Source organism: Scomber japonicus, chromosome 2, assembly GCF_027409825.1.
Source record: "Scomber japonicus isolate fScoJap1 chromosome 2, fScoJap1.pri, whole genome shotgun sequence".
Taxonomy (NCBI): domain Eukaryota; kingdom Metazoa; phylum Chordata; class Actinopteri; order Scombriformes; family Scombridae; genus Scomber; species Scomber japonicus.
The window spans coordinates 8,016,541-8,043,688 of NC_070579.1; the positions used below are offsets into that span (position 1 = coordinate 8,016,541).

Sequence of the window (27,148 nt, forward strand, 5' to 3'; positions counted from 1 at the left end):
AAATCAATACACATGTGAAAACACGCATAGAAAAGATTATATATACATTCAAATACAGACCTACAAGCTGGAATCTAGAAACAATGAATGCAAACACTCTGCTAGTCGAATATGTGACAGGAAACTGAGCAAAAATAGAAATGTCTCCACACTGTTTTGTCTCATGCTGAATGTAAAATAACTCTTAACGCTTGACTTTCTCTCCCAAACTCCCAAAACCGGGGGGAAGGACCGGTGTCGTGATATCGCCCACAAAGTGTAATAATGATGCAGGATCTGCGTCATGTGAAGATAAGATTTTAAAAAAGTGGGACAGATAACGCTGGCCCGTCTAAGAGAGGAGTTTTATCTACTTAAAAAAAAAAAAAAAAAAAAAAGTTCAAGTTGCAAAATGTGTGCAAAGTTGAGGTGAATGTAACACTCTCCTCTTCCTCCTCCTCCTCTTCTTCCTCCTCTTTTCCTAAGAGTATGCATGTGAGGAAGGTCTTTCTCAGTGTAATTAAATGTTCTTTCTTCTTCTACCTCAGGGGTGTCAAACTCATCTTCATTCAAGGGCCACATACATGATCTTATGTGGGCGGGATCCTTAAAATAAAGGAAGGAAGGAAGGAAGGAAAGATGGAAGGAAGGAAAGACAGATTGAAGGAAGGAAGGAAGGAAGGAAGAGAAGACAGGAAAGAAAGAAAAAAAAGAAAGAAATGAAAGATGGAAGGAAGGAAGGAAAGATGGAAGGAAGAAAGGAAGGAAAGACAGATGGAAGGAAGGAAGGAAGAGAAGAGAAGACAGGAAAGAAAAACAGGAAGGAAGGAAAGAAGGGAGGAAGGACGGAAAGATGGAAGGAAAGAAGGAAGGAAGGAAAGATTGAAGGAAGGAAGGAAAGATGGAAGGAAGAAATGAAAGAAAGACAGAAAGAAAGGAAAGATGGAAGGAAGAAAGGGAGAAAGGAAGGAAGGAAGGAAGAGAAGACAGGAAAGAAAAACAGAAAGAAAGGAAGAAAGGGAGGAAGAGACGACAGGAAGCAAAGACGGGCCAGTTCTAGCCCGCGGGCCTCATGTTTGACACCCCTGTTCTACCTTATCTTTATTTCCTTTTCATCTCACAATTTTCATCTCTCTCTCTCTCTCTCTCTCTCTCTCTCTCTCTCTCTCTCTCTCTCTCTCTCTCTCTCTCTCTCTCCTCTCTCTCTCTCTCTCTCTCTCTCTCTCTCTCTCTCTCTTTCTTTCTGTGTGATCTGTGAGATTCTTCACCTAATCTCCCCTCCTTGTATTTTTCTTGCAGCGGGCGCATACATTATAAGGATATGTACAGTTTATTGCGAGTTATCTCCCCTCCCCTGGGCCTTGGCAAGAAATGCCCACATAGGGTGGCCTGCAAGGTTTGGACCAAACCCCTAAAGCACAAACTTAAACGCAACCTGCTCGCCTCTTAAGAGACTGGAATGAATGTCGCTCTTTTATCACTTTTTTAAAACAAATTCTTTCCTACTTTAACTTTTTTATTGCATTTGGTTTGATTCTTTTTGTTCGGGTTTTTGCATTATTCAGTTGTTTTAATCTCATATCACCATTGAATCATCTTTTTTTAGTGTTCGGGGGCGGGAGGTGGGCGGGGGGGAGGGGGGGAGGGGTTTTGTTGTATATGCATTCTGACATGACAATGAGAATGTTTGGGACAATGCAGAAATGAGCACACACACACACACTCTCTTGTACACACTCACTCGCACACACACACCGATAGCGGTATGTGAAGCATGAGGTGGTGCACTGCACTCGCTATTGTCTTCTGACTGAACGCTGGGGAAATTACTCTGATGTTTCCGCTTTTAATTCAGCGCTACTGTTAAAAAAAAAAAAAAAAAAAAAAAAAGACTAGAGTCCAGATTCCATTATTTATTTATTTAGCCTTTGTTTTTTTTTTTATTTCTGCTTGCTGTCTAATTTTTGCCTGGGCAGAAAATGGTTGAGCAGAATGTGCATTGTTCTTGTTTGAGTTGGGGGTTTTGGGGGTTTTGGGGGGTTTTAGGGCGAGGGAGGTGGGGTTAGTGCAGAGACGTACACAATGAGGGCTTGGCCTGAATAGCATCATCACGCTCGCTTACCTTCAGAGCTGTTAGACGAATCAGTGTTTTCCAGCCGTGTGGCATCGAGGCTTTAGACTACGTTTACACGTGCCCGTATATTTTCATAAACGGACATTTCATCCTCTCCGTTTACAAGAAAAACTGCGTGCACACCAGTCCGTTTTCAGAAAAGTTCCCGTTTACACTAACCCGTGTATATATGCCGTCAAGAGCAGCTCAAGCCCACGTTAGCCAATCAGAATCCCGCATAGCAACAACAACAACGTCACTTCATTCCTCCACATAGTACAGCACTAATATAAAGGGATTGCACCAGCATAAATGCGACTGCTATTCTGCATCCATGATCACATAGATTATAAACATAGACTGTAGATTATAAACAATGTCACATTTAACCCAGGAGCAGTTACCGGCTCCCCAAATCTCCATTTCTCTCTGTTTACATGCAAACGTGCAAACAGAGTTTTCCAAAATCTCCACTCTGGCCGGAGTTGTTAAAAAGTATCGTTTTCAGGGGCGAATTCTCCGTTTGCGTCCAAACGATGATTTATGTCTCAGTTTTTAAAAATAACCGGGTACGTATAAACAAGGCCTTAGAGTCTGCAGGTTTTGTAATTCAGGGGTCACTTACGCAGCTGATTCCACAATTTAAATCTAATCAGCTGCTGGTTGGTTGTCGGTTGTATCTCCATGACAACGGTTGGTTGTCGTTTGTATCTCCATGTCACACGTCTGGACCACTGTGCTGAGAAGTCTATGAAACCTAATGTCAGATTTTAAAGCTGCTACGTGTAGAATCTGAAATGATTGATTAGTTATTGTTTAATCAATCCCAGTGCAGTATCTGTTTTTCTCCACCAGATGGCACCAAAGTCACATTTCTTTCTAATCCTACACATAGTGGCTTTAAATTTTTTTTTTAAGTAATCCAAAACATTTTTTAGACCTGTTACATCCTCCTCATGTAAGGAAGCACACAGCAGTGTATAAAGGGGTAATGCAAAGTTAATCATGTGATGCCTCATGCTATGAAAATGAGCTAATTAGGGTTTTTTTCCCTGTTTATATAAAATTAAGCTTCAAAATGAGAGTTCTTTAACCCTCCTGTCGTCCCCCCGGCTCAAATTGACCCCATCTCTTTTGAGTCTTCCTTCCTTCCTTCCTTCCTTCCTTCCTTCCTTCCTTCCTTCCTTCCTTCCTTCCTTCCTTCCTTCCTTCCTTCCTTCTCTCCTTCCTTCCTTCCTCTTTTCCTCCCTCTCTCCCTGCCTCCTTATTCCCTTCCTTCTTTCCTTCCTTCCTTCATTTCCTTCTCTCCTAACTTCCTTCCTCTTTTCCTCCCTCCCTCTGTACTCCCTCCCTTCCTTCTTTCCTTCCTTCCTTCCTTTCCTTCTCTCCTTACTTCCTCCCTCCTGTCCTTCCTCCCACCCTCCCTCCCTCCTTCCTTCGTTCCTTCCTTCTTTCCTTGACCTGAGGACAACAGGAAGGTTAATCTTTTTTAACCTATATGGATCACACCAAATAAATACGTTTTATAAGGTTTAGTATAGGAAAATGCAGATTCTTCTTATTTACAGTCAAACCTACAGTCCCAGATTATACTATCCTCTACTTCCTGTACGAATAATCTCTTAATAACTTCCTAATGAAGATGATTTACTCATTGGTTGCATAACCTCCAGCTGCTTGTGTTCTTGTTGGCACACCTGAAGTGGAGCGTGTAACAGGCCTATTCACTGTTAAGTAAGAAGTTATAATGAATATGGCCAAACCCGCTCTGTTTGTGGCTCTGGTTTATGGGGACAGAAGGGAAAGGGGGCAGAGTGTGTGTGTGGTTTGAGGGGCAGGGACTCTGGAAATATAAAGGTCTTGTCTCCACCAAGTGCCTCTTCAGTTACCTGTGCTGAGATGCTTGTGGTCAGAACATCTGCTGGTGCCTTTTGGCTTATTAGACTTGTAATATATTTTTTAAAGGGTTAGGTCACACAAATCACAGCCAAACATATTTTCTCATTTAACCAGATTGTATCTCGTTATATAGATGGTTTTAGTTTTATGGAAAGAGATTTCAAAAATACCAGTCTTTGAGATTTCTGCCTTAACTTTGCTTTTTAGAAATTAGTTTTTGGTAAATGGCTGCTTTTAGAGTATGTACAACACAAGGAGATGGCCTGAACTTCCATTTACTAGGAAGTTCAATATGTGGACAGGGGCAGCTGAGGATTGGACCTCCAACAGTTATCTTCCTGACCCCTCCCAAAAAAAAGTTTTCCATTTACTATGAAGTAAATATTTTCTTTGGAACAAGTACTCTCTATTACACAGTTAACGTGAAGGTCTACTATTTATCCAGAGTAAATCCAGAGAAAAACTGATGCTGTTGAGTGTTTATTTATTACATACATTAAATATCATAAAAAAGTATTCCTTAAGTATTCCAAATGGAAAATATACATTATGCACAATTGCTCCTTCAAAGATGTTGCATTATTATATTGATAAATTACTATTAATGATGGGTTAATGCAGCATTTAAATGTTGTAGACAGCTGAGAAGGAGGTAACTGTACAGTAGCTTTCAGATAAATGTTGTAGAGTGAAAGTATAAAGTGGCATGAGACTAGGACTTCAAAGCTCTGTATTAGAATAAATGCACTTATATATTTTTCACCACTGCCTCCATTTTTTTGGGTTTGGCAGCCAGAGGTCTCAGAAGCGAACCTCAGCACTTTTACCTGAATTCCCATAAATAGCACTGGAGATATATGAGAAAATATTGGTATGTTTCATTTGTGATTTTGGGTGAACTGACCCTTTAAAAAAAAAAAGCCATCCTGACTGTTTTTCTTTGACGTAATGGACGGCTCCCCACAAACATCTGGCTGTGAGAAGAGGCTCCTGGTGGACACGCAGCCTCAGTAACGGACTGCATTGACTTTATCATTGTGACTCACTCCGACCTCAGCAGCGGTGCTTTTCTTTGCCTGCTAGAAGCCCCGCTGCGAGTTCTATCCGAGCGGCGAAAGAGGGCAAAGACCAAAAGAAAAAAAAAAGAAAAAAGAAAAAAAACCCTAAATCCCCTTTTCACCTCGCATAGAACGGTATCTCAACAACAACAACTAACTAAACTAAATGATAACACCTCCTCCTCCTCCCTCAACCTTCCTCTCCTTCCCAAACCTTTCTCCCTTCCTCCTCCCTCTCTCTTTTTTCCTCCCACGTACTCGACAATAAATACCAGACTAGAAAACAGAAAACTCCCCCTCGTTCTCTTTTGCTCTCTTCTCTTTCTCTCTTTCTCTCACCACAGCAAACCACATATCCACAGCGATCAAAACAATAACCTCTGTGTATTTGTTTCCCCCCCCCCCTCTCCCCTCCTCTTCCTCTTCCTTTGTCGGTTTCTTTTCTTTTTTCTCCTCATGTCTCCTCTTCCCCCCAACACACCTGTGTGTATCTGCGTCCCCCCCCCAAATCCCCCCCCCCTTCGTCTTCCTTCTCCCTAACCCTCTCATTGTTTTGATTTCTTTCGTTTTCACGTCGTCCGTCTTCGTTTGTTCTGTCTGTCGTGTGTGTGTGTGTGTGTGTGTATGTTGGCGTGTGTGTGTGTGTGTGTGTTTGAATGCGTGTGTGTGTGTGTGTGTGTTTTGTGGCCACCCCAGCGGCCGGATCAGTTACACAGACATGTATCAGATGCTAAGACACATGTGTCCGCCGCTAGGCCTCGGGAAGAGGTGTCCCGCCCGGGTCGCCTATAAGGTAGACTCGCCCCCCACCTTACCCCTCCACCTCCCTCAACCACCACCCCACCCTCCTTCCCCCTACCTTCCTTTCATTCCTCTCTTCCCTCCCTATCCTACCTACCTCCGTTCTTACACCTCCCCATCGCTGGGGAGGAGAAACCTCTTCTCTCTCATCTGCTGAACAACCCTCCCTTTCCCTTCCTCTACCTCCCTTCTCTTCCTCCTCCTCCTCTTCCTCCCCTCCCTCCTTCCTCCCAGCGGTGTTCTCCTCATTGTCTGTTAGTGGTGGTTGTGGTGGTGGTGAGCGCTGTCCTCTCTTCTCTCTCTCCGACCGCGGGGATGGAGGGATGGGCTTTTGTCGTGCAGTGAAGTGAAGTGATAGTGGAGTGATAGTCAGTCCTCTTTCTATTATTTCCTCCCGTCAGGCCGCAGGAGTAAAGGAACGGAGGAGGCTTTGCCTGTCCTTCTGCAACCTGCACGGACGCACGCACGCACACACATACACACACACACACACATTTAAACTACAATCCAGATGTAGAAACAGATCTAAAGCATAGATCTCGAGATATTTTTCCTTTAATTACAATCCAGCAAACTCCATCATGAGCTGCTCAATACTCTATTTTCACTATAGCCTGTTTGGTTTAACTGTCATTGCTCATATTTACAATAAAGAACAACTCTATAGCAAAAAAAAAGTGAATTATATATATATATATATACACAGGATTTATTGTGGATTTTAATTATATTCTCCATAACCATTTAAATGGGAATACCGAAATGTACATCTTAGAAGAGCCATTGCTATTTCTATACAGTACACAATGTTATTGAATACACAAGACAACATTTAACCTCTGGAAATGTAGTTAAAGTTTATTCTTAATAATATCGACACAGTGCGACAATTTGCTTACGATGCGGGTACAGAAGGACCGGCAAGGGTGTGTCTGTCTTCAGTCCTCTGCGTCTCTTATTCCTGTGGACGGTACAATAGAGCTCACATCTACATTACCACACACACACGCACACACACACGCTGTCCACATACTACACAAGAAATGAGTAGGAGAAGTTCTGGCACTTGGATTTTTCCTTTTTTTTTTTTTTTTTGTCTTTTTTCAAGATGCTTTTTTTTCGATATCCAAAGGAAACTTGAGAGTCTTTGGCTTCTCTTTGAAACTCAGACCACCAGGGTAAAGATTTGGGTTGAGCATTTCAGCAACTCGCTGTCTCTTTGTATCGTTGTCCACGCTTTCTCTCCACATCAGTAGCTTCCTCCTCTTGTCTTTACTCTTCCTCTTTTCTTATTGACATCCAGATTCATTAAAATGATCTAGTGGCTGGAGCTGCTGATCAAGTTAGAGGTGAAAATCCAGCCAGTTGGCCCTTAACACCTTGGCCCTGAAATTACTTCAACTAATTGGTATAACGCTAATATAATAACAAAAGGTAACAATGTAATGAGTAGGCTAGCCTTTCTATAACTGGCATTGTTGCACCTTTCCATCTTAAAGTGTTCCTTCTGTACCTTCTCTAATTTTATGTTGAAGGAATTTGATGGAAAATCACCTCCCTTTATTTGCTTAACTTATTTTAACAGTACTTGTAAATGTTGTAGCATGTATTCTCAAAGGCTAGACACTTCATGCAAAGCCTCTACTAGAAGTGTAGAAGTGCTTATTATACTCATAGTACTTCATATACAGTAAAACCAAGAAATAAATAAAACCTAGTATATGGCTGGACTGTGTATGAAACACTAGGGCATAGGGCCTTTCTCAATACCTAGTATGGGTTAGGGTTGCGGACTTGCTAGTTCGGCCTCTGGAGTACAAACTCGTCAGTCAGTCAGTCAGTCAGTCAGTGATGGACAGGCTTTCGTATTTACAGGGCTGATCCCTGCAGTCCAGCCAAAAAATGAAAATACTTACTATACTACACACCTTATTGTCAATAATCCAAATTCTTCACTGTGCTAAACTTTAATGAGTCTGGTTGACAGTCTCTCTTCTTGCCTGTCACTCTTTCTCCTTTTCAACCTCTTTTGCTCTCCTCTGTCCTCCCCTGTGTTTTGCCCCCTGTCTTTTTCCTATAGGGGAAATATGTCTACTCTCTCTCTCTCTTTCTCTCTCTCTGTCATTCTTCTGTCCTTCTATCTTCACATCCACTTGTCCGTCAGCAATCATCATACCTTCATTGTATTCCTCTCCATTTGTCCCATCTGAGCCCCGTTCTGTCTCTATCTTCTCTCTTCTTTGATCTCTCTTCTGATATCTTCTTCTTTTTCTCCAGTATGTCAACTTGTCTTGGCAGTGGCCCCCATCACATTCTTCAGCCATCAAAGACTTCCAGTATTCATTGATAAAAATTCACAGAAGATGTCCATTACCAGGACCTTTTGAAATCAGGAAGTGCACATGGTGTTTTGTCGGAATAGAGAAGGGGAATGTTAGACATCTCGAACCTTTGGTTTCCTGACATTGATCACTCCAAATGGCGAAGAAAAGTTTTTGAACTTCCCTTTTAGCGGACATTAGGCCTCTCACACTTGTCGAAAAAGTAGGTTTGATAACAGTGAATCGCTATAACCGCTTGGTTTTTGAACTTGACCTCCTCACAGTGAACTTATGTCAGTGTCGTTTCTAGTCCTCGTCTTTTTCTCTCGTCTTGTTCTGTAATTTTCAGCCTCCTTAATCTCTTATCTTACCTTTCCACACACACACACACACACACACACACACACACTCTCAGACTCACACACACAGACACACACACACACACACACACACACACACACACTTACTTTCTCTCTCTGTTTCTACCAGTTGAACCATGTCCTCTTGGTTCCTCTTTTGCTCTTTCAGTGTTTTCACGATCCTCTTCTCCCTCCTCATTCTCGCCCTCCCCTTTTTATCTGTAACCACATCTCATAACCAAGCTTAGAGTCACCTAGTTTAACTCAACTAACTGCTGTCCCCACCATGTGTCCCCTTGGTAGAGCCCCTTCCCGTTACCCTACAGTACCACTACTACAGTCTGGTTGGTCCAAAAAAAACAAAAAAAAACAGAACGAACATCAATCATCTCTTTTTGATCTTCTCTATGATTTTTTCTTCTTTCAGGGAATGCCACAACTCTAATCCTCTCTAACTCTTACACCCCCTTAAGACACTGCACCCGTTTGGCATTGAGAGAGATCTTGACTTGCTATGAGATATAATTATCACTGTCCAATTTGACTTTGCTCAATGAATTTTAGAGAGTGAACAAAAAAAAAAAAAAAAAAGAAAAGAAAAGAATCTATCAGGATCAATCCAGTTGGATTGAGGATACTCTCTTTGCGCGGATGCACGGCCGCTTGTATTGTGAAAGTGGGTTTTGAGGGAAGTTGCAGGGGGGGGCGGGGTAGTGAGCTGGGTAGGTTTTAAGAGTTGGGGGTTAGATAATGGTAGTGAAGTAAAGGCATGTTGCATGCTCTGTGTGTCCGGGTTTGTGGGATTTTTTCTTGGGGGTGTTGTGTGGTGTTGCATGCGATCCTTGCACTCTCTGTCGCATGGCTACTGGCGACATCGAGACTGCCTGCTGCCTGCCGAGCGATGTGGATGTTGGCCGATGCCCTTCGCCTGCCGCACAATTGGCTTTGGGCATGCCCGACACTCGCACACACTCAGGATTACACGAGCACGTACACAAACCCACCGCCATCGTACTATCGTGCTTGCCATCGTGAGTGCCCAACGCTCATGTTCGTAGGTAAATCTGATGGATGTCAACTGGTACGGATAGAAACGGCAAGCCGCCCCAGCTGGCTCAGCTTGTTTCGTTCTATCCACGGGTGTCTCCATTGGTTTTACCTGGTATAGACATGTAAAGACAGGGAACCTCCTTACTGGTAGGGGGAGCTCTATAGAAGATGCCTCAGTTGAACAAAACAACAGCTGTCTCCTGAAAAATAGCAGAATTACACCAGTGATACTGTTATTGTTCTCCAGTCAACCTATTTTGTCTCCAAAGGACTCCAATTAAGTGCCCTTAATTGCAGTCTGTGCAAATAATTGTGTGTTAGCGGGTGGGGAGGGAAGCTAGTATCAGAGGGGGGAGGGGGGTTGGTGTATGTGTACTGTTATATATATCTATATGTGTACGTAACAACATAGATGTGTAAATGCACCACTGCATTCACACATTTAGGGAACATGGGCACAGGTTGGGTCGGAGGCCATTTTGGCTCCGATTGTTCTTCCTTGTGGTTCTCGGCTCTCACAGTTGCTTAGCAGCAGATGGCCCTCATTGGATAGCTGTGCTGTTTTGTTGAGTATCACTGGAAATTCAGGAGACGCAGGAACTCACCTGTTCAATTCCCTTTCTTCAAGCAAATGCTCTTGCATTTGTAAATGCATGCACTAATAAAATCAGACTTGACATAAAAATGCTTAGTGGTCCTTCAATTAAGCACATCTTCATCAGAGGACTTTTAAAGCTCTCCTAAAATAGTGCCAGCTGTTTAAATTCACTGACTTCACTTATCAGGCTAAACTGATCAGATACGTATCTCAGCGTGTTCTACTGGCACATTATCATCCTTGATTTAAATCTAATCTGTCTCAGGGAACGTTAAGGATAGCTGGACGAGCACAGTCCATCTCTAATTGGCTGTCGTCTATGGAGCTCTCTCAACCCTGACCCCAACCCCTCACCCTCTCCCCTCCCTGGAGGTTCAGGCACACCACCCTTTAGCAAGGACACGTCCCTTTCTCATCTTGTCATCCTGACTGGCTCTCCACAGAGGCTGCTACGAATGGATCTGCCGGTTGCAGACGACAACACGGTACATTTTAACTCCACCCTCATGGCGCTGATCAGGACAGCACTGGATATAAAGATTGCCAAGGGTACGGCTCTAAAGTATTATCATCCCTTTACACTATATGATCAGTACAGTTAATCTCGAGGGTAATTTATTGGTATACCTTCTCTCCTCTCAATATTATTATATTATTATAGCAAATGCGACTAATCTCATAATTGCATATTATGACACTAACAAATTACTTTTTGTTCTGGGTGAATGTGTACACGTGTGAATGGCTAAATATGTTTCTTTGGGGATTTTGTACTACTGTGACTCCCTTTTGGTCTGTACCTTCTTTGCCTTGTGTTCGTGTGTGTGTGAAATGTTTGCCCATGTGTGGATTTATGCACATGTGGTGTATGTGTGTGATACGAATGCTTGATGTGTGTGTGTGTGTGTGTGCACTCTGGGTTGCGGGGCTACCCAGGTGGTGCAGACAAGCACCAAATGGATGCAGAGCTGAGAAAGGAGATGATGGCGATTTGGCCAAACTTATCGCAGAAGACTCTGGACTTGCTGGTCACACCGCATAAGGGTAAGTTGCAGGAGAAGAAGGCATAGTGGTGTGCGTGTGTCCGATCACCAACTCACCAAGAGGACAGCTTCTGCCAGCCAGTGTCATTCACAGCTTTGCATCTCCTGATCAGGCCACTATGACATAAACACATAGCTGTACATATACTCACTAATTTAGATTATGTGCAAACAATTGTCCTTTGAGAGCATAATATTTCAGCAACTACCAGCCAGATTGTTTCACACACTTTTATCATTGACAATATGTATTAAAACCCAACAAACCACCAGATTTCCTTGATACTGACACTCAATATTCTTGGTCTAAAGTAGATATACCCCACTAGTTTTGGTGACTCCTTGATCCTTCTGTAGCGTCACCATCAAGCCAAAATTTTTAATTTCTCATTTGCAGTGTTCCTAAGAGGGATATCTTTTTTTTTTTTAACTTAAATAACCCTATATATGCTGTGGAAAAGTTGTCATCAGTGACTCCAGATATATCTTCCTCTGTGACTCTTGGAGGTGCACCCATTTCTTTTCACCCACCAGTGTGGAGTTAATTGCTACCAATCAGCTATGTAATTCCCCCACCCAACCACTAGGTGTCACTATTATATCAACAACGATCGCTCACTGGCACCACTACTGATAATTTAACCTAGGTCTCTGTCACGTTGTGGCCGGTAATGCAAACTTGTGTATCCTTCTAGCCCAGTGTTCCACAAATACAAATCTTAAAGGTCCACAAAAAAAAATGTTTCAATGAGTCAAAGGTCCGTTTATTAGTCGGTCAAGCCACAACAAATCAATGTGTCCACCACCAACTAACTTAACAATACAGTGGTGTATAGTAGAAAAATAGAATATATATGACTCAACTATAAAATGTGTTTTTAATTTTGACAACAAAACAAAATCAAATAAATATTCAAAAACAAAACTTATTTTTCGTTTTAACATAAATTCAAATAAATACTTATATAGCCTAAAACAAAACAAAACAAAATTCACAACCCCTGCAAATAATACAAAACAAATATCAACACTTTTCTTTTAAAATACAGGCACAAAGGCCACAAGAAAGGAGGAAAGTGCTGTTCTTAGTGCTGTGCATCAAAAGTGACTCATGTATAAAGTCAAAATGTGGGTCGCGCTGCAACTGCGCATGCCCAACAAGTCACAACGTTTCAACGTATTGTTGCCATGGAGACCAAAATACACACAGTGAAGGATTGGAGTCACATATCTAAACTTTCTTATATACAGTTGTGTTGCCTTTATGGCTTAAGTTTGTATATGCTTTAATTTTGAAATATATTTTATTTTGAAATGGGTTTTCTCTACGGAGGGAGTTGCATGTGTACAATTTGCTTCCTGTTAGTAGTGAAGAAGCTAGCTGAATCAACCCTCCTGTGTTTCTGTGTTCATCCAAACAATTCATGCTGTAAACGCCACAGAGGCAATGTCGTAAGTAGATAATTTCATGTTTGAATATAAATAATTGTTAAAAAAGGATATATTATTTACACGAAAAAGGATTTGATTGGTTGTTTTAAAATATTTAATTTATATGTATTTACAATGAGAAAAAGCACATGTTGAAAAGTAAAATGCAGATTTTTGTATTTTTATGTTACAGTTTTCACTCTGCCCTGTATGATGATACAAAAGAGGAACAGTAAACAGCAAAGAAAAGCTCACTATGCCTCAAGTCAATCATTTGCAGAGAAGAGTTTAGCTAGTTGGATAGCTGCAGTTGCTACACTGTAGTGAGGACAACATAGTGAAAAGACAGTGAAAAGCTGGTGTTGTACATCGTGGTAAGATGGATGGGAAACAAAATGACAAGATTTCAGTGGCTGGCAGGAGTGCACGGTCATCTGCATCATCAAGTGGCTCATTAATACGTGCACGTGCCAAAGCAGAAGCAGCTAAAGCACGCCTTGCATTTGCTGAACAAGAAGCTAAAGCTAAGATAGAAAGAGCAGCTAAGGAGGCTGAGCAAAAGAAAGAAATAGCCGATAGAGAAGCTGAATATCAGAAGATAAAGGCTGATAAAGATGCTGCATATCAGTTTGAGAAAGTAAAAAGGGATGCTGAGCTTGAAGAACTTGCTATACGCCGAGAAGCGGCAGCAGCAGAGGCTGAAGCAGCTGTGTGGGAATCAGCGGATGCCCAGGCATATCCGTTGGTGCTAGATGAGGTAGGCCCATCAGAGGAAGACAAAATGGAGCGGACAAGTGAATACGTCACCTCTCATTTTGACCCACAATCACGTAAAAGCTGTCCTTTAACTGACTCCCCAGATCAAGAAGCCATCAAAGCTCACTCACCAAAAAGTCAGCCCCCAGCAAATGAGACATTGTTTAGCCCTCGCAATCCCTTTAATCCACAACATCAGACCCCTGCATTTGCAAATGAAACATCATATGCTAATGTCACCAGCCACCATGACTTTTTTGACTATGTGTATGCCCCGCCAGTAGTTAAAATGGAAAATCAGGCTACGAACAGAGCATCTGACCAACAGAGGGATTCAAAAGAGTGTCAGTCCAACCTGAACAAGTCAGCACAGCTCTTCTATCCCATGTCCATGCCTACAGCTTCCTACAGTACACCCACAACTGAACACCTGGCGCAGTACCTGGCTCGGCGTGATCTGGTGAATTCAAGTTTATATCAGTTTGATGATAAGCCTGAACACTTTCGTGCTTGGCAGTCTTCATACATAAATGTCACACAAGGGCTAGGCCTCACACCTACTGAGGAGTTGGACTTGATGATAAAATGGCTCGGTAGAGAATCCAGCAATCATGTGAAACGTATACGGTCAGTGCACATAACAAACCCAGTCACAGCACTTAAGAAGGCCTGGGATCGCCTCCAGGAATGTTATGCAGCACCTGAAATGATCGAAAAGTCTCTTTTCGACCGACTAGACAATTTCCCAAGAGTTTCAGCAAAAGAACACGTGAAGCTACGGGAACTAGCAGATTTGCTGATGGAAGTACAGTGTGCTAAGGAGGACGGCTACCTCCCAGCTCTCTCCTACTTGGATACTGCACGTGGTATCGAACCCATAGTTGCAAAACTGCCCTATGGGCTTCAAGAAAAGTGGATTTCGGCTGGTTCAAAACATAAGGAAGAAAATAAAGGACAATTTCCACCATTTGAATTTTTTAGCCGGCTCATAAGTTATGAGGCACGGAAGAGAAATGACCCCAGTTTTTCTATCCCAAGCACTAGCAGCTCACCCACAAAGTTCGAAAGGGCCCCCTTTAAAGGCACAAGGAACCCCATTTCGGTTAACAAGACGGATGTTGATTCTGCACACACACGTGCAAGCAATGTGAAAGGTGTAAGTGACCCAAATAAAAGCTGCCCAATACACAGCAAGCCACATCCCCTCAAACGGTGCAAAGCCTTTAAAGCAAAGAGCCTGGAAGAAAGAAAGACTTTTCTCAAAGAAAGAGGGATTTGCTTTAGGTGTTGTAGCTCAACCACTCACTTTGCTAAAGACTGTCAAAATACAGTTAAGTGTATGGAATGCGAGAGCACCTATCATGACTCTGCCATGCATCCTGGACCTGCATCTCAAGCTAAGGCTTCTTCAACCTCACCACACAACGGCGGGGAGGGAGAAGAAAACAACACTACCACAGTTGTTAACTCAAGTTGCACTGAGGTTTGTGGGCCAGGACAAATTGGTCGTTCATGCTCCAAGATCTGCCTGGCGAAGGTATACCACAAAGGTCAACCAGACAAATACATTAAGGCCTACGTCATCTTGGATGACCAAAGCAATAGGTCATTGGCACGCTCAGGTTTATTTGAGTTTTTTAATGTAGAGTGTGAACCATACTCTTACTATCTGAAGACGTGTTCTGGAACCGTCGAAGCATCCGGGCGCAGAGCTGAAGACTTCGTTGTCGAGTCACTGAATGGAAGGGCTATAATCCCTCTCCCACCACTCATCGAGTGCAATGATATACTCGACAATCGGTCTGAAATCCCGACTCCAAATGCAGCTCAACACCATCCTCATCTCGCCAAAGTAGCAGAGCACATTCCTGATATCGACCCGACTGCTGAGATCCTCCTGTTGCTCGGCAGGGATGTAATAAGAGTGCATAAGGTCAGGGAACAGGTCAACGGGCCCCATAATGCCCCCTTTGCGCAGCGCCTAGACCTGGGATGGGTGCTAGTTGGAGAAGTATGTTTGGGAAGTGCACACAAACAGACTGTCAACACCTTCAAAACGACTGTGCTTGAGAACGGTCGACCCTCACTCCTACCACCTTGCACAAGCTTCTTGCACATCAAAGAGAAGATTGGTCACAGCACAGCAGTAAATGACGGCAAGTCAGAAATCAGTAAACCTGCAGAAGAGGTGTTGGGACAAACTGTCTTCAGTCATACTGAACATGACAACAAGCTAGCACCCTCAATTGAAGATGACATCTTCTTGAAACTGATGAGCAAAGAAGTCTACAGAGATGAGTCTAATAGCTGGGTTGCGCCACTCCCATTTAGGCAACCAAGGCAACATCTACCCAACAACCGAGAACAAGCAGCCAAACGATTTGCATCACTCCAGTGCAGCCTAAAAAAGAGACCAGAGATGCAACAACAATACATGGCCTTCATGGAAAAAATATTGGAGAACGGTCATGCAGAGGTAGCACCATCATTGGGAGAGAGGGAAGAATGTTGGTATTTGCCAACTTTTGGGGTTTTCCACCCACAAAAACCAGGCCAGATCAGGGTCGTATTTGATTCGAGTGCTAAACACTTGGGAATTTCTCTCAATGATGTGCTCCTCACAGGACCTGATCTCAACAATACGCTCCTTGGAGTTCTGATGAGGTTCCGGAAGGAAAAGGTTGCTATCCTGGCAGATATACAACAGATGTTTTACTGTTTTCAGGTGCAACAGGACCACAGGAATTACCTGAGATTCTTGTGGTACAAGGATAATGACATGACAAAGGAGATCATAGACTACAGAATGACAGTTCATGTTTTCGGCAACAGCCCATCGCCTGCTGTAGCTATCTATGGACTTAGACGAGCCATCAAAGAGGGCGCACAAGAACATGGAACCGACACTGTCAACTTTGTGGAGCGCCACTTCTATGTGGACGATGGCCTTCTTTCTGTGCCAACTGAGGCTGAAGCCATCGACTTGTTGAGCAGAACACAGACTTCTCTTGCCGAATCAAACCTTAGGCTTCACAAGTTTGTGTCTAATAGCCAAACTGTCTTGGAAGCCTTTGCACCTGAAGACTGTGCTGCAATCGTGGAGGGTGTGGATTTCTGTGGAGAGCAGGTCCTTACCCAACGCAGCCTGGGTCTCCTATGGGAGATAAAGAGTGACACTTTCACCTTCTCTGTGGACAATGACATCAAGCCATTTACTCGTCGTGGTGTCCTCTCCACAGTGAACAGTGTTTTCGACCCCTTAGGGTTTTTGGCTCCAGTAACAATCCAAGGGAGAGCCCTCCTCCGCGAACTCACAGCAGAGCTGTCTGATTGGGACACAACCTTACCTGAAGATAAGCTCAATAAGTGGCAGGCATGGCGAAACTCTCTAATGGACTTGAGACATCTTCATGTACCACGTACATACACTGCAGCTTCTCTCGCCAAGGCAGTGCATGTAGAGCTGTGCGTATTTGCTGATGCATCTACCAAAGCCATTGGTGCTGTAGCATACCTGAAAGCTGTACAAGAAGATGGTGAGACCCATGTTGGATTCGTCATGGGAAAGGCCAAACTTGCACCCCAGTCGGAACCAACTATTCCAAGGTTGGAACTTTGCGCAGCAGTCCTGGCTGTGGAAATGGCAGACCTAATTCATGACGAATTGGATGTGAGGCTGGATTCCACAAAGTTCTTCACTGATAGCAAAGTGGTTCTGGGGTATATCTTCAATGAATCTAGACGCTTCTATGTCTATGTACATAATAGAGTACAGCGCATTCGCCAAACCACTAAGCCTGATCAATGGCACTACGTGCGCACAGAAGATAATCCTGCGGACTACGCATCGAGGTCTGTTCCTGCCTCACTCCTGGCGCAGACAACATGGTTCACAGGACCCGACTTTCTACTTAACCCTCCGAACGAACCAGAAGCAGTCCAGTCCTTTGACTTAGTGAAACCTGAGCTGGACCCAGATATCCGTCCATCAGTGAGGAGCTATGCAACACACCTTCAAGAGAAAGTTCTCAGTACAGAACGCTTTCAAAGGTTCTCCAGTTTCAACTCTCTTGTTCGAGCTATAGCACTGCTAATTCACATCGCAAGGTCTTACAACCTTTCCAATCACAGGGAAAAATGTAAAGGATGGCATAAGTGTGATCTATCTCGTACTCCAGAAGAACTATCTCAAGCTGAGAAAGTCATCATCTCAGCTGTTCAGAAGAGAGCATTCCCAAAGGACTTTGAAGCCTTGACATTGAACAAGCCAGTCCCTCTAAGCAGCAGTCTTCGTTGTCTTAGTCCAACCTTGCAGAACAATCTCATCTGTCTCGGAGGTCGCTTGAAAAATGCTAACCTGGAAATTGGAGAGAAGAATCCAATAATCCTCCCAAAAGATGATCATGTGTCTTTGTTGCTTGTCAGGCACCATCATGCTCAAGTTAAACATCAAGGCCGTCATCTGACAGAAGGAGCTGTCAGAGCGGCAGGATTATGGCTCCTAGGAGGAAAAAGGCTCATCAACTCTGTCTTGCACAAATGTGTAACATGCCGTAAGCTTAGGGGAAAAATGCAGGAACAACGCATGGCGGATTTGCCACCCCAGCGTCTCCAGACCTGCCCTCCTTTCACGTATGTGGGGTTGGATGTCTTTGGACCCTGGCTCATCACCACTAGACGCACAAGGGGAGGACAGGCTGAAAGCAAGCGGTGGGCGATACTGTTCTGTTGCATGAGCTCTCGAGCCGTTCACATCGAGGTCATTGATTCAATGGACACCTCAAGCTGTATCAACGCTTTAAGGCGTTTCTTTGCCATAAGAGGACCTGCAAAACAACTCATGTCTGATTGCGGCACCAACTTCATGGGAGCATGCAAGGAGCTTGGAATAAGTAAAAACCAACCAGACCCAACCGTGCAGAGGTACCTAAACCAACAAGGATGCTCATGGGAGTTCAACCCCCCGCATGCTTCGCATATGGGCGGGTCTTGGGAACGTCTTATTGGCATGGCCAGAAGAATTCTGGACTCAGTGCTTCTTGAACAGCACAGTCGCTTAACCCATGACGTTTTGTGCACGCTAATGGCAGAAGTGACCGCCATTATCAATGCAAGGCCTCTAATCCCAGTCTCAAATGACCCTGAGGATCCATTCATTCTGTCACCGTCAATGCTTTTGACTCAAAAAGTGGGAGTCCCACCTCCACTTGGAGACTTCACAGACAAAGACCTCCTCACCAAGCAATGGAGACAAGTACAAGCTCTTGCCAATAAATTTTGGAGCCGTTGGAGTCGACAGTATTTGCCAACCTTGCAGCACAGGAGGAAATGGAACAAATCACACCCAAACCTACAAGAAGGAGACCTCGTTCTTCTCAAAGACAGTCAAGCTGCCCGCAACAACTGGCCAATGGCTATGATCACAAAGACTTTCTCTGGAAGTGATGGAAAAGTGAGAAAGGTGGAATTGAAGACCACAGACCAAGGACATTCAAAGACGTTCTTCCGACCAGTCTCAGAAGTTGTTTTACTTCTTGCTAAAAGTGATGTTCAGATACATGTGTAGTTCATGTGGTAATTAGTTAGTGACCTCACAGAGGCCAGGCGGGGAGTGTGTTGCCTTTATGGCTTAAGTTTGTATATGCTTTAATTTTGAAATATATTTTATTTTGAAATGGGTTTTCTCTACGGAGGGAGTTGCATGTGTACAATTTGCTTCCTGTTAGTAGTGAAGAAGCTAGCTGAATCAACCCTCCTGTGTTTCTGTGTTCATCCAAACAATTCATGCTGTAAACGCCACAGAGGCAATGTCGTAAGTAGATAATTTCATGTTTGAATATAAATAATTGTTAAAAAAGGATATATTATTTACACGAAAAAGGATTTGATTGGTTGTTTTAAAATATTTAATTTATATGTATTTACAATGAGAAAAAGCACATGTTGAAAAGTAAAATGCAGATTTTTGTATTTTTATGTTACAGTTTTCACTCTGCCCTGTATGATGATACAAAAGAGGAACAGTAAACAGCAAAGAAAAGCTCACTATGCCTCAAGTCAATCATTTGCAGAGAAGAGTTTAGCTAGTTGGATAGCTGCAGTTGCTACACTGTAGTGAGGACAACATAACAGTCTATGATCTAAACCAGCGATAAAACGGATCATTCCGACTCGCGCGAACTTCCACATTTAATAATAATAATATTTTATGGAAGATTTTTCTTTTTTTAAGATTAGACCAGGGTCCGAAGATACTTATCCCGCGGTCCGGATGCGGACCGGAGTTCGCCGTTTGAGGCAAGGCAAGGCAGTTTTATTTATATAGCACATTTCATACACAATGGCAACTCAATGTGCTTTACATAAAACAGAAAAACATGTAATTTGAGAAACATTAAAACATACAATTAACCCCCCACAACCACACTAATAATAAAAAAACAAAGTACAGAAAAATAGAAAGAGAGAAATAAAATGCTAGAATAGAGCATTAAATATAAGATTGCAGCATAAAATAAGGATTTGCTTTAAAATCATTAAAAGGACATAGAGTGTGAGGAGGAGGATCCCTGTTCTAGCCTATAGCTTTACCAAAACTTGGGAGGGATTATGCATTGCACTGAACTGCACATGTATTGTATGCACATTAGCAGACTCGTGTACACAGACACATACATCACATCAGGATGCACACAGAAACACACACGAGCACTGATAAACTCTCCACTTATTTAGTCAGTCCTGGTATCAGGGGGTGCCTGCTATAGAAGATCCTCTATAGAAGTCTTTTCACTACAGGAGTAATACAGCAGCAAGTAAACTAGTCAAATAGATATAGTAGAGGCTAGTAAGTTAGCGATATGAATGAATGAATGAATGATCATGTTAAAATTAGTTAATGGTTTAATGGTTAACAAAATAGAAAGTAGAAAGTATAATGATGCATGTGTTTGCTACAATATCCAGCTGGTTGCCTGTTATAAGTGCATGTCAGCTAATGAGATTTAAGATATGTATTGTCATGTCTTATTGCCTTGCTATATGATAAAAGGTATAAGATAACTTCTCTTATCACATGCTAATATCAGTTTTTAATGCTGCGGGACTTGCAGCCATGCCACTTTGAAAAGGTCACCACCATTTATTGAGAAAACAAAGCTCAATATTTTTCTGATTTTAAATGTTTATGTGTTTCCATCCAAACTCTGGGGATACATATCTGGAGTTTTTAGAAAAAATTGAGCTCCTGTTTTTCAGGGACGATACGACTATGAGGTGTCCATATTTTAGTGAGGTGGCTACCTTGTCCTCAGCCTTAATGTTATAATTAAACATTAAGTATACTAAAGTTAGATGATAGTTGAATGATAAAGGTATGATCATTGATTCGTAGCAAGTACAGCATCTGCCTGTGAAAAGACTACTGCCTTTGTTGTGTTAATGATTTATTTAATTGTACAGTGTTGTTAAATTGTGTTTCTGTTTTGCACCGGAGTGAGCTCAGCTGTTTCAATTGAGGCTTCACAGGGAATATTTAGACAGTGGTCCCCAATGTTCCTTCAAGACAAAAGAGAAACATACAGTATTTCTGAGTGTTTAATAAAGTAACCTCTTAACAGCCCCCAAATTTGGTGATCAATAACACATCATCAGCAAACTGACATTGTCAATGCCGTATAAAAGTAATCTATTAGCCAATAAGAATGAGAATGAGGTTTTGTGATTTGCACAAGCATGAAAGTAAGCATGTTTGCATGTATGTTATAATAAAACCTCAAGTTTAACGTTTAAAGGTACAACAGGAAATGGTAATTGTGTGTAAGATGGAGTCTATCAATATGCTTCATTTGGCGCTTTTCCACTACACAGTTCCAGCACGGCTCGACTCGACTCGGTTTTTTTTGCATCTCCACTAGGGATAGTACCTGGTACCTGCTACTTTTTTAGTACCTGCTCTGCTGAGGTTTCAAGCGAGGCGAGCCGATATAAATGTGACGTCAACAGACTGCTGGCCACTGATTGGTCAGAAGAGTTGTCGCTGGAAGAGTCATGAGCCGTCCCACACAAGAATCAAACCCGCCATTTTTAAATACTGGCAACAGCGTTACAGCCATACGGCTCAGTTTTCTTGCTTTGTGTGTGACAGAAAGCCACATACAGCAGCAAGTACACCATCGCCTCCATGTCCTCCATTGTTTATGTGTTTGTGTCGCGTATAAAACGAAGTCATGGCAGTTTTGCGGAGCCATGCTATGACGACCCCGCCCACGTTGAGTAGGTACTTCTTTGTAATGGAAAAGGTCGTTCCTGGAACCGTGTCGAACCGAGCCAAGTAGTGCTGGAACTGTGTAGTGGAAAAGCGCCATTTGAGAAACGGATACTTACTTTGCTTTTTCACTCATCCTTGGGGATCACTAACTAAATATTCTCTGACTGAACTATTTCATCTAAAGTGGGAAACAACTGAACCCACCTAATCAAGAGCTGAACATTTTAGTTTAAATTCTTGACTCGGGAGCTCAGGTCTGTCTCCACATGGATGGAAATGAAACAGAATCTTCCCAGCTCCTGGTGTTATCGTGCATGTTATTGTGTCAGTGATTTTTTTTTGTGTGTGTTGTTGTCCTCCCACTCCCATTCCCCCCCACGGCTCAGGGTCCCATCTCGCTCGGGTCTAATCTTGCAGGGTAACTTGTCATTTTCTCAGCAGCCACAGACTTGACGGTGGGCAAAATCTACGCCGCCATGATGATCATGGAATACTACCGGCAGAGCAAGACGAAAAAGCAGCAGGCCCTGCGAGAGGAACAGGTAGACTCCATTCCAGAGATATTGCCGAACCCGGAAAGACCATAATTCCTACCCCCCCCCCAACCCCCCGCCACTTTTTACTTCCTCTCCCTTCCTGGCCCTCTTTCTTGATACCACCTTTACCAGCCCATGGACTGAATTGTGCATTTATCCTCCCAAATATGGATTTAAAAGCATAAGAAGAACCATGTCTTATACATTTAAATCCAACATGGACTCCCAGCTACAATCCAAACACCTTCTTCCTAAGGTTTTATTTTAATGACCCCATCACTTCCCCTTCCCTTAAATCTTTACCTCCCTCCCTCGCAACCTGTGCTGTACCCTTTTTATAAGCATGCTACCTTCAGATCAGCGTCCTTTCTCAAGCACCTTGTTGTTTCCTTGGCCAGCTGCCTTCCTTTTCCCCGTGCCTGCCAACAAAGTTACCCAAGCTGTTTTACTTTCTCCAACTGGCAAACCGATCTTTCCCTTCCCTACTGCTTCAAGTTTTCCTTATCTTCTCACCATGGGCTGTTTTATCTTGGTGAGGAGAATTAGGAGGTTATGAAGGTTTTAACCGAATTACAACGACTGTATGTTCTTTGTTGTTGTTGATGATGATGATGTTCTGAACAACGATGATGATACCACATGGCCTTACCTTTTTGCTCCCTGTCAGTGCTCTTCCCCCCTTCCTGTCGATGAATGCCTCTGAGATGCACTCGCTTCCTCTGTCTCTGTATTTTCAGTCCACATACTGGACATGTGGAAACATCTCTCCAGTCACGTAATGCTTTCCGTTTGCTCCTGCGATATCGTAACTTTGATTTTAACCCTCCGTGTTGTCCTTGAGTCGAGGAAGGAAGGAAAGGAGGGAGGAAGGAAGGAGGGAGGAAAGAAGGAAGAAGGAAGGAAAGGAGGGAGGAAAGAAAGAGAGAAGGAGGGAAGGAAGGAGGAAGGAAAGGGTGGGAGGAAAGAAAGAGAGAAGGAGGGAAGGAAGGAGGAAGGAAAGGGTGGGAGGAAAGAAAGAGAGAAGGAGGGAAGGAAGGAGGAAGGAAAGGGTGGGAGGAAAGAAAGAGAGAAGGAGGGAAGGAAGGAGGGAGGAAAGAAGGAAGGGGGGAAGGAAAGAGAAGGAGGAGGGAGGGAGGAAGGAAGGAAAGGAGGGAGGAAAGAAAGAGCAAAGGAGGTAAGGAAGGAAAGGAGGGAGGAAATAAGGAAGGAGGGAGCAAAGAAAGAGTGAAGGAGGTAAGGAAGGAAAGGAGGAAGGGAGGAAAGAAGGAACAAGTCAAAACAGACGGGGTCAATTTGACCCAGGAGGACGACAGGGGGGTTAAATCATTACAACCAACAACATGTTAGGACAAACTCCAAATGTCATCTACTCCTCAATCAAAACCTGCAGAGTAGAGAAATGCATTGGTGAATGGAGAGTATGTTCGTCTTCTTTTTGACAGCACCCCTGTAAATACAGTCTGCACTGTTATGTTCCTGAATGCAACCATCCCATTGGACTGAATGGAAAGGTCCATACAGGCTTTCGCAAAACATCAGCAGTGCACAAGGACTTTAATCAGCCTGTGTGTCTGTCTGTGTCGTCTCCCGTCTCTTCTCACACTGTATATGCATCATTTCAAGTGGTCGTCTCAACTGTCTTCAGCGTTTGTTGATTGTTGATGTTCTTTATTGTATGAATGTCGTTATTTGGTGTTTTCCTCTTTGTCTACTGTCTGTCATTCTCCCGGTTTTTTCTCTCTCCATTTTGAAGTCTGTCATTTGTAGTCCCGTCTCGTTTCGGTCTTCCATGTCGTCTCTGTCATTCTGATCTGCTCTCCGGTTTATTCCTTCAGGTAGAGAGATGGGACCTTGACTTATCAAGCTCTCCCGATTTTGGTCAATCCAGGTCGATTGTCACCATGTTTCCCTAACCAAAGACCATTCTCTCTCCGATCTATATGTTCATGAATCTGTCTGTCTGCTGTGGCAGTATAGGTGGGATGTTGGAGGTTCCTGTGACCAGTGGCTTTGTATGTTATCAGCTATTTGTGGAGCCATCCGTTGATACATATGCCGCTGCTGCTAAACAGTATCGAACCTGCTGTCCAGAGACAAACTTGAGCCATTTCTTTCCTCAGCACAGGAAACAGTGATAATTGGACAGGATTTGACAAACTTCGGACAGGCAATAAAACATTTTAAGATAATTATAAGTAATGCACCTGTGCTGGTACCCATCTATCGCATCAGACAAATCACTTACTTATATAACCAGTCACTTAAAAGATTAATTTGATAGTACATCTGTGTAAGTGTTATGCAATTTGTTTCTTTAATTTACATGTAACCTCTTGTCCAGAAGATACTCTTTTGTGTCTGAGGAGGTGTGGTCATGTATCTCTGTCTGAACACGTCTCGATTCATCCCACACTCATTTAGCATTCAGCCGTTAACTTCCAGGCTGTGGATGATACATTCAGTAGCAGTCATAAGCAAACTATCCCTGAGAGGACTCCGCTAAGTTGCTTATTACTACAACTGGTTCAGGATCAAATGTCCACTTCCCACTAAATGGCATATTACTCAAAAATTTTGGCTCACACGGATTGTCAAAAGATGATTTTTGAGTAAAATGTCTCTTAAATGATGTGTTTCATGAGTATGGTGATCTGGTCCAAGACCTGTGATTCAAGAGCAATCTTATCTCAAATGCCTAAGGTAGAAGTTCCCCTGTGACACAGATCTGAGATCAGCCTTCCCTCCCTGAACATCAAGCCAAGCTGATGTGAAGGAAGCGGTCAAAGCATTTTAAAGTTGGAAAAGCTACATTGCTCATTTTAGAAGCTAGTTTAGATTTGATCGTAGATCCCAGATCAGTCGTCTTGCAGGGAACTTTACCTTGGATACCCACAGCCATGTGCTTGCCAATGGCGCCCCCGTGTGGGTGCATGATGCGAGTGCATCCTGTGTTTGTGTCCTGTGTCTGCCCCCTGAGTGTGCCTGATTCCAGCCTGCCGGCCATGTCATGTATCTCACACAGAACCGAACGCCATTAATGTTTCAGCTAATGGCGCCGGCCTCAGAGGGAGGGGGCACGGACGGCCAGGGGGGGCAGGGTCTGAACGGCCTCCCCAGCACCCAGCCGGACAACGTCAACAGCATGTGAGTGGACCAGGGTGGGATAGTAACCTGTGTGTGAGGCATGGAAACTTACAATATATGCAGGATTCAGACAGACGGTGCATCAGGTTGGATCAACGACATGAAATATTAAATGTCATGTATTGTTCCTGCAAAGTATATTGGTTAAAAAAAATGTCACCACTGAGACCGGTTAATACTCCACACCTCAGCTGCAGAATTTAGTATGATTTTAGATGCAGTTTGTAGATGCAGTTGTTATTGTGTTGCACAAAACATTTTCAAATATCTCAGGGTTTTCTTCTTAAAGTCCACAATACCTCTGTTGCTTAGTCAAAACAAAGCAAACCTCTCATTGGATATTATCTACAGAGTGTGACAAAGGTTACACTGACAAAAAAAAAGGATGGAGGTCACAGGAAAACAAACATTATAAGAAAAGTCAGCTGTGAGTAATGACTTGAATTATTGGCTCAACTCTTGAATGACTAGTTAAATGAACTGGTACAATGATGTGTATGAGGATCCCAAGCGTCATACAGTCATTTTTTTAGCTTCAGGTTTCTTTGACCATGTTTTTCAGAGGTGTTTTTGGTCTTCTGTTCATTTCGGATGTCTAAACATTGTGTAACCATCAGTATTATGGGCATAAAAATGGCCCTCATGAATTCTACATAAGTTCTGTTTAACTGGTTTCAAAGGCTTTATTTCAATGTATAAGTATCTGTGTAATCCCATTGTCCATTGAGTTACCAAAAGAAAACTGTTTCTAGTATAGTCTCATAATGTAAAGCTTAATTTTTTGGGTGATATAAATATGAATTAATTTTTAAGAAATACAAGAAATCCTTTGGAGACAGAGTTAAATGAAATTACAATATAAACTATTTCATACATTTTTGATTTGTCAAAGATGCCCTCTGGCTTTTAATCAGCAAAGCATTTTAAGGACTGCCATAATGTGTAATACCCTGACGTGTGTGTGTGTGGGTACCAGACCTCCCGAAGGTGGCATGACTGACAGCCAGTCGTGGGTGACGAACAAAGCCCAGGAGATGTTCCAAAACCCGGGTAACTGGAGCCCCGACAGACCCTACCCTGACGATCTCCACGACAACCGGCACAACCCACAGGTATGACGAGCACAACAAACACACACGTCGTCTCCTTGGTAACGCACCAGTTCAAGCCCGACTACCCGACTACCCAACATGCTGGTTACTTTATGTTCAGGTGACGGTAGATGTGCTCAATCAGTCATCAATGAGGTCGAGGGTTCAGCGAGTGCTCGGTTAGCAAAAAATATAAAAGATGCAGGTGGGAAACATTGCTCAGGATTCCTGCTTTTGCAATATTGATATATTCAAAACATCTTCAAAGCATCTAAGTGGCTTAAAGATAAGTGACTAAGTGTAAAGAAACTCCCCCCTGATTCCCCTCTATGCTTCCTCAGGTAAGTGGTCTAATTAAAATGATCTTTTCTGATTGATATCTAACCTCTAAAGTGGTTGGATCGGCATTTCGTGGTTAGACCCCAATCCATTTTACTGGCCTCTGATTTGAAGTGATTTTTGTAACTGAACTAATGAGTCAGTTTGAGTGTTTTTTGAGAGTCCTCTGGAGAGCTAAAGAGTCAGAAATTCACTCCATCATTCCCTGACACCAAGTTGTGAGCCACCTCCGTTTAAACTGGAAGAAGTTGAAAGAAGCGATCCTTTCTGTATCTGAAGTGCTTGGATGTTGCCACTGCCAGCAGACAAGACTGTAGTGTCACTCTCTTCTTTGATCTCTTTTCTTTTATCAAACGTCCCT

At 43.0% G+C, this 27,148-nt stretch overlaps 1 protein-coding gene across 1 annotated transcript in view; it reads left to right on the forward strand.

The window, feature by feature from the left end:
* Positions 1–27,148, forward strand: part of cacna1ab (calcium channel, voltage-dependent, P/Q type, alpha 1A subunit, b) — a 124,640-nt gene that overhangs the window by 80,065 nt on the left and 17,427 nt on the right. Inside the window, exons 37-42 of the mRNA XM_053339471.1 lie at positions 1,279–1,375; positions 10,622–10,727; positions 11,115–11,222; positions 22,116–22,219; positions 25,236–25,357; positions 26,334–26,469. Coding sequence (XP_053195446.1) covers positions 1,279–1,375; positions 10,622–10,727; positions 11,115–11,222; positions 22,116–22,219; positions 25,236–25,357; positions 26,334–26,469 — 673 coding nt within the window. The remainder of the gene's footprint in view (positions 1–1,278; positions 1,376–10,621; positions 10,728–11,114; positions 11,223–22,115; positions 22,220–25,235; positions 25,358–26,333; positions 26,470–27,148) is intronic.